This window comes from Carassius auratus, chromosome 26, assembly GCF_003368295.1.
Source record: "Carassius auratus strain Wakin chromosome 26, ASM336829v1, whole genome shotgun sequence".
NCBI classification, from domain to species: domain Eukaryota; kingdom Metazoa; phylum Chordata; class Actinopteri; order Cypriniformes; family Cyprinidae; genus Carassius; species Carassius auratus.
Window position 1 is genome coordinate 6,574,158 of NC_039268.1, and position 17,535 is coordinate 6,591,692.

At 38.2% G+C, this 17,535-nt stretch overlaps 2 protein-coding genes across 3 annotated transcripts in view; one reads left to right on the top strand and one right to left on the bottom strand.

The window, feature by feature from the left end:
- The window catches only part of LOC113044175 (sorbin and SH3 domain-containing protein 2-like), a 76,665-nt gene extending 70,867 nt beyond the window's left edge, over positions 1 to 5,798 (bottom strand). Inside the window, exon 1 of the mRNA XM_026203870.1 lies at positions 5,462 to 5,798. The gene's annotated coding sequence lies outside the window, so the exon portion shown is untranslated. The remainder of the gene's footprint in view (positions 1 to 5,461) is intronic.
- A 6,290-nt stretch (positions 5,799 to 12,088) lies between these two features.
- On the top strand, positions 12,089 to 16,601 carry LOC113044177 (toll-like receptor 3). 2 transcript variants are annotated; one of them, XM_026203885.1, is made up of 5 exons: positions 12,089 to 12,425; positions 12,635 to 13,112; positions 13,500 to 13,694; positions 14,211 to 16,060; positions 16,304 to 16,601. In XM_026203885.1, exons 2-5 carry the CDS (start codon positions 12,672 to 12,674, stop codon positions 16,530 to 16,532), a joined length of 2,715 nt encoding a protein of 904 aa, XP_026059670.1. In that variant the 5' UTR covers positions 12,089 to 12,425; positions 12,635 to 12,671; the 3' UTR covers positions 16,533 to 16,601. The 2 variants fall into 2 exon arrangements, with proteins under 2 accessions (XP_026059670.1, XP_026059671.1); XM_026203886.1 differs by having other exon boundaries at positions 12,736 to 13,112.
- Positions 16,602 to 17,535: the final 934 nt, after the last annotated feature.

Genomic DNA, 17,535 nt, shown 5'->3' on the forward strand with positions numbered 1-17,535 from the left:
CATTGTGTGAGTGTCTGCTTTATTTGCATGACTGTTAGAACATCTGATCTCTCTTAAAACACAGATGGAGATGAAAGGCTTTTGACTGTGATTTTGCCAAATAAGATGTGTTCCCACATCAACATCCTTCTTGAATCTGGAATACTATTCAAGTCAGAAAGTTTTTATATCCAGGTTAGAACAAGTTTTTTTTTTTTTATTATTATTATTAGTCTGCCTGGAAACAATTGCCTTTAAAAGGTACAACAATTGTTTTAAGGATGAAAGGAAGGATGGAATACATATACCAAATATATAATTACCAAATTATATATATTCCAATGCAGACCAGACTTTACTTGTTTAGTCAAAGTTAGGCCTTTGTAAGATCACTATGGCTCACAATTCATGGTCATGGTCAAGTGGGCTGACTTTTCCACTGGTTAGTAATTAGTTAATGGCTCAGTCAATTCTAGCAACCCATAAAAGAGACATCACAACAGGGGATTTATTATCCATTGAAAAAATCTAAATATACAATTTATCATTCTCCATCTAAATCTTTGTTTGGCACGATAAAAATTATTATTATTATTTTTTTTTTTTTTCATACTGGCGAACATGATTAGGGGACTTCTGAGCAGCTGTAATGAATGGAAACTGATTTATTTTCTTTCCCTTCTTTGGTAGCAGCTTTATGTATCTTCTGTCACGTGACTAAAAGCATTATCCCATCATACTCACATTATCGCCACCATAGCCAAAAAGGGATTGAGGACGGATATGTTTTTCACTGATGTAGAAGTCTGGCATGACAAAAATGCAATGAATGGATCAAAAAATGCATTCCCACACATTCCACAGCAAACAAAGTGGAATTTCCTGGGAGGGTCAACCACTGTGCAACTTCCTTTAATTAATCAGAGAAAAATAGCATGTTTGTTGAGCATATGTTACATCTGACCTTCCCAAAATTAGAAATCAAGAAATAATACTTAACAGAAAAGGTTAAATACAATACAATAGCCTTATGAACTTCTTATTCTCTGTGCTTGTAAATCAGACTAACTGTATGATGTTAACCGCAATATAGTTAGTCTGATTTACAAGCACAGAGAATAAGAAGTTCATAAGGCTGTTGTATTGCTGTCATATTTTATTTATATGATACCTGATAGCTCAAAAAAACTGCTAAATTTGACACATTGCCTCAAAAGATAAAGATTTTCCATAATTCTTGATTTTTTTTTGAACAATTGATTGTTTTAATAATAGAATCTATTGAATAATAAAATACCATTAATTTATAATTATTACATTCGACAACAACAATAAAAATAATTTCAATTTTTATTAATTTTATAATAATATGAACTTGTTATGCTCTATTATAATATATTAATAATTGATTATTAAATACAATAATATTATTTTATTTGACTTCATGTTTTTTTTTTATGAGAACTGATTAAACAAAATGCACCCATTTTATGTCAGGGTTTGGCAAGGGAGGAACTCAAGTGCAGACAGGATTCTCAACACAAAAGGGTTTATTTACAAAAAGGGAAAACAAAAACCCACGAGGGGGAAAACAAGGACTAGGGCAGATACAAAAATAACTAAACAGGACTGATTAGGCAAGATAAACAAAGACTCAAAACTAGAGAACACTGACTACAAATAAACACTCACGGTTATACAGGACACAATATCTCAAAGGGGTTACCAGGGTATAATCACAGGTGAGGAACAATCACAAATCACAATGAACCGACGCAAGACAGAGCACACTAGGAGATCTAAATAGGGGGAACAATCAAGACACGACAGGTGGCACAGATGGGACAATCAAGACACGACTAGGTTAACAAGGGGGGCGGGGCAAGGGAACGAGACAACACAAGCACATGGCCCAAAGACAAGGCCATGTGCTTGTACACAAAACATGGGTCTGTCATGATCTTGCCTCAAGACTAGGGAAAAATCAAGGACACGAGGGCAGAATCATGACAGAACCCCTCCCTTAAGGAGCGGCTTCCAGGAGTCTTAGGAGGACGGGACGCAGGCTGACGACGGGGGGTACGGGCAGGTCTGGGTGGTGAGGGGTGGGGAGGGGGTCTCGGGACAACTGACAGAGGACATGACAGGAGCAGACAAGGGACGCGGGGCAACACTTACGGGACGCGGGGATACGACAGCTGGACACGGGGGAACAACATCTACTGGACACGGGGAGACAACAGGACACGTGACAACATCAGCTGGACACGGGGGGACCACAGGACAAGGGGGGACCACAGGACACGGGGAGACAACATCTACTGGGCTCGGGGAGACAACATCTACTGGGCTCGGGGAGACAACATCTACTGGGCTCGGGGAGACAACATCTACGGGACACGGGGGGATAACAGGACACGGGGAGACAACGGCTGGACACTCGGGACTTCTGGGGACAGGGTCTGGGGACAAGACAGGACTGACGGGGACTTCTAGGATCCGGACAAGACTAGACCCCTAGAAGGGAGACCCCTTCTTCCTCCTCTTCCACCTAGGCCGCGGTGCAGAGGTCACCGCTGGGACAGAGACGGGTTGGGGAAGTTCGGTCTCGGGCAGGGCAGACTCTGACGCCGATGCTGACTCCCACGAAAACTGTCTCCCTCGCTTGTTGGGGAGACTGAAGGAAGTGGGAGGTGCCTCAGGATTCTGGGAGGAACTTGCCTGGTCCCCCAGGGTTGCCACGGCCAGGACACGACCCTCTGGAATCGTTGACAGCTGGGTAGGTGGAGGGGACCTCTGTGGCTCCTCCTCTCGACCGCTTGCTCCGGAACGACCTCCCCTGGTCCCCCGGAACACCACTAGGCGAGAGCCCTCAAAACCATCCCGCTTGCTGGCTGATGACATCCAGCATTGCCTCCTGTCTGCTGAGTTCCCTTTTGGTCGGTTCAGGGAACGAGACAACACAAGCACATGGCCCAAAGACAAGGCCATGTGCTTGTACACAAAACATGGGTCTGTCATGATCCTGCCTCAAGACTATGGAAAAATCAAGGACACGAGGGCAGAATCATGACAGAACCCCTCCCTTAAGGAGCGGCTTCCAGACGCTCCTCAAGGGAACATCAAACACGGGACATGACTGACATGACAGACTGGGACACAGACACAAACCAACAAGACATGACAAATAACAACAAACGCAAACATGAGTACACAATGGCAGGGTTAGGGTGACAAATCAAAAAAAAACAAACAGGGAAGGAGAGGAGGCGGGACCACAAAGTTCATGGGGGACAGACCAGGGTGGGTGGGTGGGGCAGGAGTCTTAGGAGGACGGGACGCAGGCTGACGACGGGGGGTACGGGCAGGTCTGGGTGGTGCTTGTACACAAAACATGGGTCTGTCATGATCCTGCCTCAAGACTAGGGAAAAATCAAGGACACGAGGGCAGAATCATGACATTTTAATATTAACATTAAAATATGAATTATAATTATAATTATATAGTTATTAAAACAGCAGCAACAAAAACAGTAATAACAACTGTGATATATGAAAACTGATAAAACTGTAATGTTTAAAAATAGATTATGATTATTATTACAGCAACATTAATAATAATAATAATAATAATAATAATGTTCTTGATCATTATTATTATTATTAGTAGTAGTAGTAGTAGTAGTATTGGTTAATTTTAAAATTATTAATATTATTTTACCCACACATTAATTAACAGAAGGATGTCAGTCAGACAATTTCAAGCAAAGCCTTCAAAGAAATCTGACTGGTGTTTCCTATACAGTTTAATGTTACTCTTGCTGTTTTGTATTGGATTAGAGGATGTGTTTCTGCTCTCCTCAGCGGCCTGTACCATGATGGTAGCTGAACAAATTCAGAGTAACAGGATACATCTTGAGTTGACAAAACCAAACCTCTCCAATCCGGCTTTGTTTGTACCATAATGCTGTTCATCAACTTTCTTTGTCAATTCAGGCTTTGATCCTGAGCTTGTGGAGTGTATGCACATGAATGTGTGACATCACTGGCAAACAGCCAATCATGAGCCTTGCAACACAAAGCAAGTTTGATTTACTTTCTTGCGAGAGACCCAGCGAGATTCAAAACTAAAGGTTAAAGGTTTTGCTAAAGGTTAAGAGATTGAAGAATTACAAATTTAAACGTCATATGAAAAATGAAGGAGGACAAATAAAATAATTAATCTTGCTCTATCAGTGCAGTGACAAGTGAAACTTGTTAACTTAGTTTATACATTTAAATATATAGTGATAGAGACTCAAACATGTAAAGTCATAGTTTTTTATTTTATTTTTTTTAATAGTACAATCTATTGATACTAAAACTTATTTATATTACATGGCCTGTATACATTAATATTTATTTAAAATAAACAATTTATAATAACTGTTAAACTATAATTGCTTGTGTGTAAAAGATAAATAATAATAATAATAATATGAATCACAATTATTATATAAATCATAAAATGACTCAGTAATTATCATTAAAGCCAGACTTCTTCTAAAAAGTTTTTTTTTATTTTTTTATTATTATTTTTTTATTTTTTAGCATTAGTGACCTTTACTTTGGAGCAAGATAAACTGGAGTGACTTTGTGTCAGACATGTGTCACTTCTCTCACATCTGATTGGTCCAACTTCAGTTTGAGATCACTAACCCAGAACATAACCCGGAGTGTAAGTTACTATGGCAATGAATGCCGCTAAAAGCCAAGCCACTTTTACATGGTACCTAAAGCCCAGGATTGTTGCTAACTAACCTGAAACTTACCTGGCTAGACAGCTAATCTAGCTTCATGGTACAGGCCCCTGTTCTGTGCTGAATTAATGCTGCTGGTCTGGGTGTAGTATTGATGCCCTGCTGCCCCAGGGGGCACATTATGTTTGTGTGAGTAAGTGTGTGTGTTTGTGTGGCTGAGTCAGCGATTGGCTTACACTGCAGCTCCTGATGTGAAAAAAGCTTAGTTGTTTTCACACTCTCTCTCGCTCTCTCACACACACACTGACTCTACCAATTATCCACATACAGTATAAAGCTATGAGGGTTTATGACCCATATACTGTAACATTTTCCTGACCTTTCACTGAAAAGACATTATAAATAAGAAAATATTGATGCTCTGCTAAGACATGTTCAGTTATTAGATATCCACAGTAGATCTGCCTTGTCTACATGTCCTTTATCTATTTCATCACCATTACTTAACCAGTAGGAATGAAACTGGCCACCGCTATTAACCCACAGCAATTCCTTTTTTCAGCATAACATCAACACTCTGCACACCCACAAACACATACAATAGAGTAATATGACCTCTAAACACCATTTGTCAGCAAATGAGAATGCAGGCTTACTACCGCAGTGTAATACTCTATGAAAAGTGTAAACACACATATAGATAGATAGATAGATAGATAGATAGATAGATAGATATCTCTTACCCTGTCTAAAGCTGTACAATCCAATACAATTGCAGTACAATCCAAATCCAGAGAGCTTGTATATTGTCTGTACAGTATGTGATGCTCAGATTGTTAGGCATTCATTAGCTCTTATTGTTTGTCTTTCTAAAACATACTGTGATTTCTCTGTAGCCGTTTGATGTTATTCCATCTACATGAGTGGACTTTGACATGTGGAAGTAAAGAAATGTCCTACTGTATCTAAGTATGTATTTCTTCAGAAGTAGATTCCGGCTTGTGAATGTAATAGTGATGTTCTCCCACAACAGCTCTCTCTGTCTTCCTCTCCATTGCTGACTCCAGTGCACAGCTGATTTCTGCAAGGTTTGCTCTCGCTCTCTCTCAGTTGTTTTTCTCTCTTACTTAACTGTCCGTCAGTTTTCTTGCAACCTCTCTTTCTTCCTCTCTCCCTAGGAATATTTTTAATCTGCAATGTTTTTACATTTAACAATATATATATATATATATATATATATATATATATATATATATATATATATATATATATATATATATATATATATATATATATATATATATATATATATATATATATATATATATGTTATATCCATATATTCAATATATATTTGTAAAAAAAAAAAAAAATGATTTCACAATATTTGTTTAATAATAATGCTGCCTTGGTTAGCATAAAATACTATGCTTCCTCTAAAAGATAAAAAAAAAATTCTTCTTATTCTTCTTAATTCTTCTAATAAACTATCTTATACGTCTTCTTGCTATATATTAAAAAAGCATTGTATATTGCATTTTGACCTTTTCACTTCAGTGCCATCAAGGCTCAGATCTTTCTGTTCTGATCTCTGAAAGAATGCTTGGGAATAACACACTGGGCCCTATTTTAACGATCTGAAACGCAAGTGTCAAAGCGCAAAGCGCAAGTAACTTTGTGGGCGGGTCTCGGCACTGTTGCTATTTTCCCGGCGGGATAAATGGCTCTTGCGCCCGGCGCAAATCTAAAGTGGGTTGGTCTGAAGTAGCTTCATTATTCATAGGTGTGGTTTGGGCGTAACGTGAAATAAACCAATCAGAGCGTCATCCAACATTCCCTTTAAAAGCAGGTGCGCAAGTTCCATTATGGATTGCTATTATTATGGCGTATTTACCAGGCGCACGCCAGGAGCGGTTCACAGCCGAGGAGACTGATGTTCTTGTAAGAGCAGTGAAAGACAGAGAAGTTGTGTTGTATGGGGATGGGAGAAACCCACCCAAAATAGCGTCGGTTAAACAGGCGTGGGAGGAAATAGCCACAATTGTTTCATCGATTTTTTTTCCTGGTTCTTGACGGACAAACCAATTTGTCAGATGTCCTTATATACATATATGACCTCAAACAGGTCTGATCCTTAATTACTAAAATTAGCCTGAATAATTTGTAAGCTAGATTTATGCCTATTTTTTCACATCTTCGTGGCACACCACAATGATTTCCGTCATCTCATGTGTTAATATTTTTTTAGTGTAACAATTTATGATTTGCAAAAATAACTGTTGCATCTGTGTAGATTACATGAGCAAAGTGTATGCGCGTTGTGCACGCTATACATTATGGTCAAGCATGCGCCCTTAAAATAGCATAATGAACAACGCGCAATGCGCCACTGACTTTAGACTAGGTTTTTTCTGGTCAGTGGCGCAATTGTTTAATGGAACAGCAAAATAGCACCAGGGATTGTTTGCGCCGGAACACGCCTCCTTTTTTGCGCTGAACCGCCCAGGGAGCGCAAGTTCATTCACTAGTTTAGCGACGTGCTTCTGTGGAGGGAAAAGCGCGCTTTGCGCAGGTGCAAAATAGGAATGACACATGCGTCGGTGTACAAAGTCAATTGCGCTGGGTGCAAGATAGGGCCCACTGAAAGAGACTGCTGAGAGAAGAGATAAAAGGAGATCACAAAAGAGGAGTTCTTTCTAGAGAGATGAAGAAAAAGAAAGCATGTTATGTTATCGCTTCAATTATTCATGAACTGAGCAGGTACAGAGGCAGGTTAGAGATTGTTTAAATCATATGGAGGAAAGACTGTTGTAGATACTGTACAAAGTATTGTTTAAAATACAACAATGACAAATGGATAAAATGAACATCTCTAATGATCATGTTATCTGTTATTCACTTTCACAAGCTGAGAATGCAGTCTCTATGTGTAACTTGTGTCCATTTTTATTAATAATTTGACATAAAACAAGCCTATGTTTCAAAAGGGTCATGCTAGTCTGAGATCATAAGTGTTTTTTTTATGTGTATATAAAAATGGCCTTATCAGCTGGATACATCTGCTAGCACAAACTCCAATGTTTCATTTCTGCACTTGAGGCTCTTATAACAAGAGGATATAAGCTCTTATCTGCACAGTCACTGGTAACTGAACTAGCTTCAACCTCATCCTTTTACATGCAAATTCATAGACTCCATAAATTATGCAAAATTTCTAATGTTTCAGGCATCACCTACCGCTGATTCTTTCAGAGTCACAGAGCGTACATTAGAGTCTGTGCCTGCCGTGATGGATTGCCTGCAGTAACTATCTGTGAGAATAGCTGTATGTTACTGTTAACTGCATCAGCGAAACAGACACAGGTTGACCAGCATTACACACAGAATATTGATCGCTTTTGTTGAGTGAATATTTGCTGACCATGAAAGGACACAAATGCACTCACATAAATACCTTCCCAGCATTGTTCAGTCACTATAGTAATGATACTTGGAATAAAAGAAAAATAAAAGACAGGCTGTATTGATGCGGCTGAAATTAAAAAAGGGAAGTGTCAAGACCAGTATAAATCTGGTGTTATTTTTAATATTGTATCTGTATTTAATGAATGCTGATGGAATAAACATCCTGAAAGGTCTCCTGTCTAAAGGCCATGAGCTATACTGATGCAGAGAGTGGTACCCTGCTGTTTGTCAATGAGTCATCAGATTCCAGGTGCCCTTCCACTTCCTGCTGCAGTTGCTAGGTAACAGCACACATCAGAATACAAATACTTCAAAACCACAGAGATTCCTAAAGACACTTTCTTTGCCGAGATCTTGACACCAAGGTGTTCATTGCAGTCTTGTGAAAATAAATGCTGAGTTCTAATGACATTTTTCGACACATTTTTCGACTTTAAATAATATTATTATAGACACAGAGAAAGCATGTTAATACCTCGGAATTCAGCTGAAGCTGTCTGTGCCTTCAAAGTGTGTAGCATAACATTTCATGTTTAAATATAGGGTACATTTTCGTTCTCTAATACAGACTTTTTTCTTTCTTCTCATTTTGAAATCTGTGTCGCCCCCAGCTGGGCATTATGCTGAATTTATGCTGAAGCGACGTTCCATTTGAAAATAATATACAAATATTATATATTAATATATATAATACATATTATATATTAATACATTTATATAAGACAAGCATATATATATATATATATATATATATATATATATATATATATATATATATATATATATATATATTAACGTCTTATAAAAAAGCTTGAGAGCCTGCAGCTATACATTCAATGCTCAAATTGAATCAAGTTCATTCAAATCCCTTTTTTTGGTGGGGGTTAGTCTCGCAATATACAATTTATAAAAAAATCACAATATGCAGAACTATATACTATTTATTAAAGAGAGACAAGATACATATACTTCTTTTAAATGGCTTACTCCAAGTAATACTGTAGAGGGTGACAAAGCATCAGACCCAAAAGGGCAACTATGGCAAATATACCAGGGGACTACTTATAAGACACTTGAAGATCCGTAAAAGCATGTGACCTCAAAATACACTGACATTTCTCAAAAACAATATAAAATATTTAGATGGCTTGTATTCAGATTCAGCAGTGGCACAGGAATAATTATTTCATAATGTCTCAGAAAACAGTGACGCCTTTGGAGTGAGAATGGATTTCTAAAGGAGCATTCAGGAATTTCAAATGGACCTTTTTATTATTTAAACAGTAGCAAAAGGATGTAAAATGTTATCAGACTGTAATGATACTATTGAGATGAGATTAGGGATTATTCAAAGAGTGCAAGACAACTGGGCAAACAGGATATAGTCTTTATAATAGTTCATAAGTTTAACATAGGCATGTCCAGGAGATGCATCAAATTTCTTCAGAAGTCACTGAGTGAGTATTCTAGGAAAATCAAGAAATAACCATGTCAGGAATCAAACAAGGAAAATCTCTTTTAATATAAACTACACTCATAGAAAACACTTCTCTGAAGTCCAATCTGAGACACAAATAACATCCAGGTAAACAGAAGACGAAGCATCCTTCCATGAGTCCATAGAGTATTTACAACATTCAAGCCAGACAAAGACAGATTGTCACTGCAGTATTTTTTTACACACAAAATGCTCCACTAACACAGATCAGGTCTGGCTCTTTACTGCTCTGGGAAGCACAAGCAGGCAAACAATGTAGACGGCAGAGAAAAGTCCATCAGTGGAAGAATAAATGTTAACCCATAACTTTTCCACCTAGAACAGTCCACAGTCTGTGCTTGCCTTCCTGTCTTGGTTACAGTTGACAGCCGATGGCCGTCTTTCAGCCAAAAGAGCACCAATGATTGTGGGTCAAACTGCTCTGGAGGGCCATTGATGTCTAGAAACATGACAGAAAAAAGGCTTTTGGCCCTTAGGCAATTTCTCCTCTTGTTAGTGCTATCCCTCATGGCTGAAAAGCCACGTTCACATTCAGGTGAGGTGGCTAGGTAAGTTTTGTTTGCAGTAATCAGCCTCTTGATTGTTTTCCCAGGACTATCACCTTCAAGTTTCCAGAACCTAAAAGCAGCTCTGGTGGGTACTCCCAGATGCTTAGCAAGGTCATGAATTTCCTTTTACGATAGAGGAGGAGGGAATTACAGTTTTTGGCCAAACAGGAAGGTTCAAGCGGTGCCAGAAGCAGTAAACTCTGAGTCAGAGAGACATACAGAGAGATTACAGGCTGTAGGAACTGCCCCTTGTTGAAATTCTCCTTGGAGGCTTTTAGTGTGATGCCTTTGAAAATGCATGATGTTATCCTCACCTCTGCCTCTGCTAGTGACTTTCCTGGTGTTGTTTTCATGTCCTCCAGAACCTACATAGTCAAATGAGTCCACCGATTGGCATCAGTGAGAGATGTGTTTTGATTCTGCTGTTTCAGGGAGAGGCTTCGTAACACACAAAGCAGATCTTTCATCAGTGCAAGGTCTTTAACAAAACCTATGCTGCTGATTTTCTTCAAATCAGTGTGGGAAACATCTACATTTCTGGCAAGTGCTGGAATGTCCTGGCAAACAGCTCTGACAGTGCTGAAACTGCTGGCAACCCAGGGAATGGAGAAAAATGTTCCCAATCTTCAGCAGTGAAATGAAATCATGGACCAGTCTAGCATTTTTTGGAGATTGGTGGTAAAACGTTATACAACTTTGAAATTAACATTTCAAAATGGTTACATTCAGTTACAGACTTGCATGTATCGTGCACTGCCATGACAATGAATAGTCTTCAATGAAGGGAAGTCTGAGCTGTGGCTGACCTGGTCTTCGCTTTCGTTGGGGCTGATCTGTGCTGATTGTGAAAAATATATATATATATATTTTTTTTTTATTATTATTATTTTTTTTTGTAAAAACAGTAATATTGTGCACACAATTGAGTAAATCGAGGGAATGCAATAGTAATCATGTGCAAGTTTTAGGACATTGAGGGAACGTATTAGTAAATCGTGCGCACAATTTATTTATTTTTTCTTGCATAGCATGTGCGGGGCTCCGTAACACACACACACACACACACACACACACACACACACACACACACACACACATATAGCAAAGAACCCGAGATCTCTAGCACCCCAGAACCAGGCCTAATAATAATTTCCACAAGCAATACAAAAAAGCCCCGACATGGAGTTTGTATAGTGGAAAGATATTTAGAGAAAAAAAAAAAAAACCTTCAAAAAAGTCAGTAAAAGCTTCCTCTTCCCGACTGCGAGTGGAGGTTTATCATTCTCATTTTTTTTAGCTAAAGGTACTTGTACAGTACTTCACCGGAGCTGCGCCAATAAAGCAGTCTTGTCAACATTGGAGTTTGTGCTAGCAGATGTATCCCTGATAAGGCCATTTTTATATACACATAAAAATTTTTAAAAAAAAAAAACAATCACATTTGTCACATGTGTCATATTAATATACCCCCAAGTCTATGTTTTACTTCTTATGGGGGGCTCTCTAATGCCTTATGGGGGTTCCCGGATCCCCTGAGCCCCCACTTCATTTCGAGCACTGGCTACATTTTTGCATCTAGAGGGAAAATGGGAAATCCCTGTCGGTTTACTCAGTCCTTTTTTGTAGGTTTTTTATTTTTTTTATTTTTGAGGCCAATAAAAATATTAAGATGTAAAACTATATTAGAAATAGCAGAAACGAAAGTGGCATCTGGGGATGCCACCGGAAGCGGCGCTGCGACCTGCCGCTGCCAGGACTTGTGCTTGCTCTCTACCATCGTTCAGATAATATAAGGAAGTGGGTTATTTTAGTCGCTGACTAAAAAAAAAAAAAAAAAAAACAACAACAACTGCCGGATGCGATTTTAATCGTCATGAATGTACAAAAAAAACGATCGAATGTGCATTCAAACAATGAGAGAAACGTATAATCTATTATAAGTAATCACAGAGCTTGAGCTCTCTGTCGAATATGAGTGACGAAATTTAATATCTAGGACACGTCTGCGGGAGAGGATCCGCCTCTTCGTTTGTTTCACTTCTGATAGAAGCGGAATTGTTCCTTATTGAATGGTATTTTCCCCCATGCAAAGAATAAATCGGCTATACAAGACTGTCTTGAGTTCTTCACACTTGAAACACTTTAACCATGCTGATATTTGAGCTGAACGAGGGAAATTAGATCGGCACGATTCATGTAAGTCACGCATTAAAACTTTGCAACAGATTAATACGTTCTCGTGTATAATGTTATTGTTAAAAAAGTTGCTATGCGGTTTAATTAATTTTCAGTAGCAAAATATCACGTATTTTATCTAACATAAATTATTTTGTGGGAAATTGTTGTGTATAAACTTGTGTATAACCTTTCATACCGTGAATGAAATACTGTTATGTTCATTACAGCTTGACTTGAGGAAAAAATAGGAAAGCAGGAAAAGATATGGAGCTGATGAAACTCATATTGTTGCCCTTGTTCTGCATGTGTTTCCATGGCCACTGTGCAGGCACAGCATACCCACACAAGTCAAAATGTACAATTGGGAATACCAAAGCAGACTGCAGTCATATGAATCTGGATGCAGTTCCAACGGACTTACCCAAAAATATCACCACATTGGATGTGTCACACAACAGATTAAAAAATCTGTCTTCTCTGCATTTGTATTCAAATCTGATGAATATAGATGCCAGCTACAACACTTTAAAGATCATAGAAGAGGATCTATGTATTTCTCTGCCACACCTGCAAAGTCTTAATATGCAACACAATGAAGTGCATTTGTTAAACAAGAAAGACCTGAAAAACTGTTCTCATTTAACACGACTTGACCTGTCTTACAATAGGCTGAAGCTAGTTGGGGAGCCCTTCTCTGTTCTTAAGGTATGTTTATGAAGACGTTTTAGTAAATATTAATATTGCAATAAAAAGTTTGAGGTGGCTTTTTATGTTCTTGTTTAAAGTATAATTCAGTTTGGTGCCTGCTGGCAACACTGTTTTCTAGCACTAATATTTACATAGAGGGACAGGCTATTATGATTTATTGTGTGTGTAACCATAGAGACACGATCAGTACTGCCATATATATGAATGATAATCAATGATAATAATTGAATGATATGAATGATAATAATGTGTAACAGAAAATACTGTGTGCAGCCTCATTGGTTTGTTTACAATAAACACGCTCTATCCCTTTCTCTGTTGCTTTTTCAGTCTGTTATGGTCTTATAGAACTTACTTTTTTTTTTACATTTCCTCTCTATGTAGAGTTTGACGTGGTTAGATGTATCCTGGAACACACTTAAATCGGCTAAATTGGGAACACAACCTCAACTGCCAAACCTGGTGACCCTTGCTCTATCTGGAAATGAAATTTCTGAACTGCAAAAAAACGACTTTTCATTCCTCAGCAATTCCTCTGTATTTCGGGTTCTGATACTCTCATCCCTGTCTCTTAAAAAGGTAAGAGGAAAAGAATGTGACATATGTCCCGTTATTTTCACTGAAAGCACATGAGTATCTATATATAAAACCCATACAGAATTTCAGATACTACAATGCATGTTTGCCACAGTGTGTTTACTCGCATCTAACCTTATCTATCTTGGAAATCTGTTAGGAGTACATTTCTATTTTTGGTGCTCAGATAACTGGACTTTGCTGTGATGTATTCTTTGTGAAATAATACTGAGAAACTTTGGACTCTGATTACTGACATGACCTAAATACATCATGCAAATTTATGAAATGTAGTATTGTCAAGTGCTTTTGTAGCATTAGATCAACAAACAAATGCAACATGAACTAAACCTTTAAATGAGGGACAGTCAATTAGTATGTTCATATGCATTTAAAAAAATAAGTTTGCATGTGAACCAACTCATTGCTATAATGTGTAGTTTCTTGAATCTGGTTTAGCTATGTCATTCTCACTCCAACAAACCTTTGTCTTCTTTTACGATTGTTTTGTTAACCTAGGTAGAGAATGGCTGTTTCCAGACTATTGCTAGACTTACTGACTTAGTGTTGGACTACAGCAAGATCAGCCTTCAGTTAACCCCCAGTCTTTGTGAAGAACTTGCAGGCACAGCTTTGCGAAACCTTTCCCTTAAGAACACTCAACAGGTCACCCTCTCAAACACAACTTTCCAAGGTCTAGACAAGACTAACATCACAGTGCTCGACCTCAGCAGCAACACGATGACGAAGATTGCTAATGGCACCTTTCAGTGGTTTCCCAGACTGGAAAGTTTATCCCTGGGGCATAACTCCCTTAAACACCTAACTAAGGACACCTTCCTTGGATTGGGAAACCTGAGACAGCTTAACCTGCAGAAAGCACTGATTAAGAGTCATAGTTCATCCTTACCAATTATTGAAGACTTCTCTTTCTCCCATTTAGTCCAATTAGAACATCTATGCATGACAGATACTGCATTTCGAGAGATAACTGAACATATCTTTTCTGGGCTTCTGAACCTGAAGACACTGGATTTGAGTTGGAGCATCACAGGGTTGAAGACAGTCACAAACACAACATTTGCTTCTTTGCAAGAATCTCCACACCTTCAGACTCTTAATCTTACTGCCACGGGTATCAACAAGTTGGCACCTGGGGCCTTTTCAAGTTTGGGCAACCTCTCGACACTCCTACTCAGTCACAATTTCATTAATCAGCAGCTGAAAGGACATGAGTTAGAGGGCCTTTCAAACATTAAAGAGCTTGACATGTCTGAAAACCAGCAAAGTATTTCCCTTACCAATACCTCATTCATCCATGTCCCTACATTAAGGACTCTAAAACTTGGCCGTGCAGTAAAAGGGACCCTAGATATAGAACCATCTCCGTTTAGGCCACTTGTCAACCTCACAATTCTAGATCTCAATAACAACAATATTGCAAACATAAATGCTGGCTTGCTGAAAGGATTGTACAATTTGAAGGTACTGAAAATGCAGCACAACAACTTGGCTAGGTTGTGGAAGACGGCCAATCCTGGTGGTCCAGTGTTGTTCCTCAAGGATGCCACAAAACTGTCTGCTCTGGATCTGGATTACAATGGTTTAGATGAGATTCCACTTAATGCTTTGCGTGGCTTCTTTGAGTTACGTGAGCTAAGTCTCCGTGGTAATTTATTGGATCAGCTGCATGCCTCTGTTTTTGATGACCTACAGTCTTTAAAGTATTTGCATCTTCAAAAGAACCTTATAACATCTGTTCTACGTGTCACGTTTGGTGTGCCACTTTCCAACCTGACAGAACTCTACATGGACCACAACCCTTTTGATTGCACCTGCGAGAGCATTCTGTGGTTCTCTGAGTGGCTTAACTCCACCAATGTCAGCGTTCCTGGGTTCCCTCAAAGATATATTTGTAACACCCCAAATGCCTACTTTAACCGCTCTGTTATGGACTTTGACCCATTGTCCTGCAAGGATATGACACCTTTTAAGGCCCTGTACATTCTGAGTAGCACAGCAGTGCTAATGTTGTTATTCACAGCTTTCCTGGTACACTTCCAAGGATGGAGAATCCAGTTCTTCTGGAGCATAATGGTGAACCGTATGCTGGGGTTACTGAAGGATGAAAGAATTACTGAGGGTAGATATGCATATGATGCATATATCATCCACAGTGCTGAAGATAGGCCATGGGTGGAACGGAGCTTGCTTCCCCTAGAGGATGAAAAATTTATTTTTTTTCTTGAAGACAGAGATGCAGTACCTGGCGTTTCTCAACTTGGCGCCATTGTTGAAAACATGGGACGTTCCAGGAAAATAATTTTTGTTATTACAGAAATGCTTCTGAAGGATCCTTGGTGTAGGCAGTAAGTAAACTTTTCCTTATTATCTATAACTGATTCAGAAAGGCTGTCTACTAATATGTTTAGTGACCATTAATTAAGTGTAAACCACTGACCAGTTTCAAGGTGTGCAGTACATTCAGATCCTCAGAGAAACACCTCACATATTCACCAAATTCATGTTTCCTTTTCTGTAATTAACTGAAATACACAGGTGGTTTACCAAATTCGAGAGGTATTTAAACTTTCTCCTTCTCCTACTTTCAGATTCAAAGCCCATCATGCACATCACCAGGTAATGGAGGACAATCGTGACTCACTGATTCTGATTTTTTTGCAAGATGTAACTGATTACAATTTAAACCGCTCTCTGTATCTTCGTCGTGGCATGTTGAAACCTCACTGTGTACTAAACTGGCCTTTACACAGGGAACGAATCCCAGCTTTCCATGAGAAACTCCGCTCAGCACTAGCTTCTACCAACAGAGTCAACTAGAATGTTTATTTTTTTTCCCATATGCAAAGCACGTTTAATTTGTCCTCAATATTTGTACTACAATCCTCACTTTCATTCTCCGTTTCATTTCTTTCAATTTCATACATTTACATTTCAAAAGAATTAGCAAGTGAGATTATAGAGTGCTGCTTCCAAGCAAACACCACCTACTAGACATGACATCCAATGGCATTCTATGGAAAAAGCTAAATGTGCACTCACATAAAAAGTTTCACTATACCTTTTTATCCTCTTTAGTAATAATAATAGAATAATACCATTGCGACTCCAAACTAGATAATTGGGCAGACAAAATAGAGCCCACGCTGTTTAAGGTACTAGTTTATATATATATATATATATATATATATATATATATATATATATATATATATATATATATATATATATATATATCAATAAAAAAATAAAATAAACAATTTCTTCCTCCATTTTTAAGTTTTATTCAAACAAAATACAGTGGAGCAGTATAAAGTAATTGGAGCAGTGTGGGAAGCTTTGGCATTTTCTCTTAGATACTAACTATTTGAGAGAACATGAGTTGTATACTACTTTACAAATTTACGTTGCACTCTGGCTGTTAATTTAAGTCTGTGTTAATGATAAATGGTGTAAATGTCTTTTGTTTGAGTATTGTAACCAATTGAAATATTTTGTACAATGCAGCCATCCAGTGGTCCTTTCAAGATAAAAACTAATTTAATGTGCTTGGGTTTATTTAAATTTTTTATTGTATTGGGGAGACCGGGGCAAGTTGCAACCTGAATATTTTTTTACTTCGGTTTTACTTTTTTTCAAAGTCTAGTGAACATATAGAGATAATGCCATATTACACAACTTTCCCAACTAGTCTTGGTCTCCCATATAATGTATAAAAATCAAGGGATAAAGTATTACTAAAATATCAGTGCCACAAGAAATCTTTTTGATTTATTATTTTCATGAAACATTAAATTAAACTTTTGATAACATTTTTGGTTTT

What these genes read in the sequence shown, in the direction of transcription:
- LOC113044177 (XM_026203885.1), top strand. Translation starts at nt 12,672, where the DNA reads ATGGAGCTGATGAAACTCATATTGTTGCCCTTGTTCTGCATGTGTTTC. An exon ending in CATCCCTGTCTCTTAAAAAG is followed by an intron (nt 13,695 to 14,210) that starts GTAAGAGGAAAA and finishes TTGTTAACCTAG; the next exon opens with GTAGAGAATGGCTGTTTCCA. An exon ending in AAGGATCCTTGGTGTAGGCA is followed by an intron (nt 16,061 to 16,303) that starts GTAAGTAAACTT and finishes TCCTACTTTCAG; the next exon opens with ATTCAAAGCCCATCATGCAC.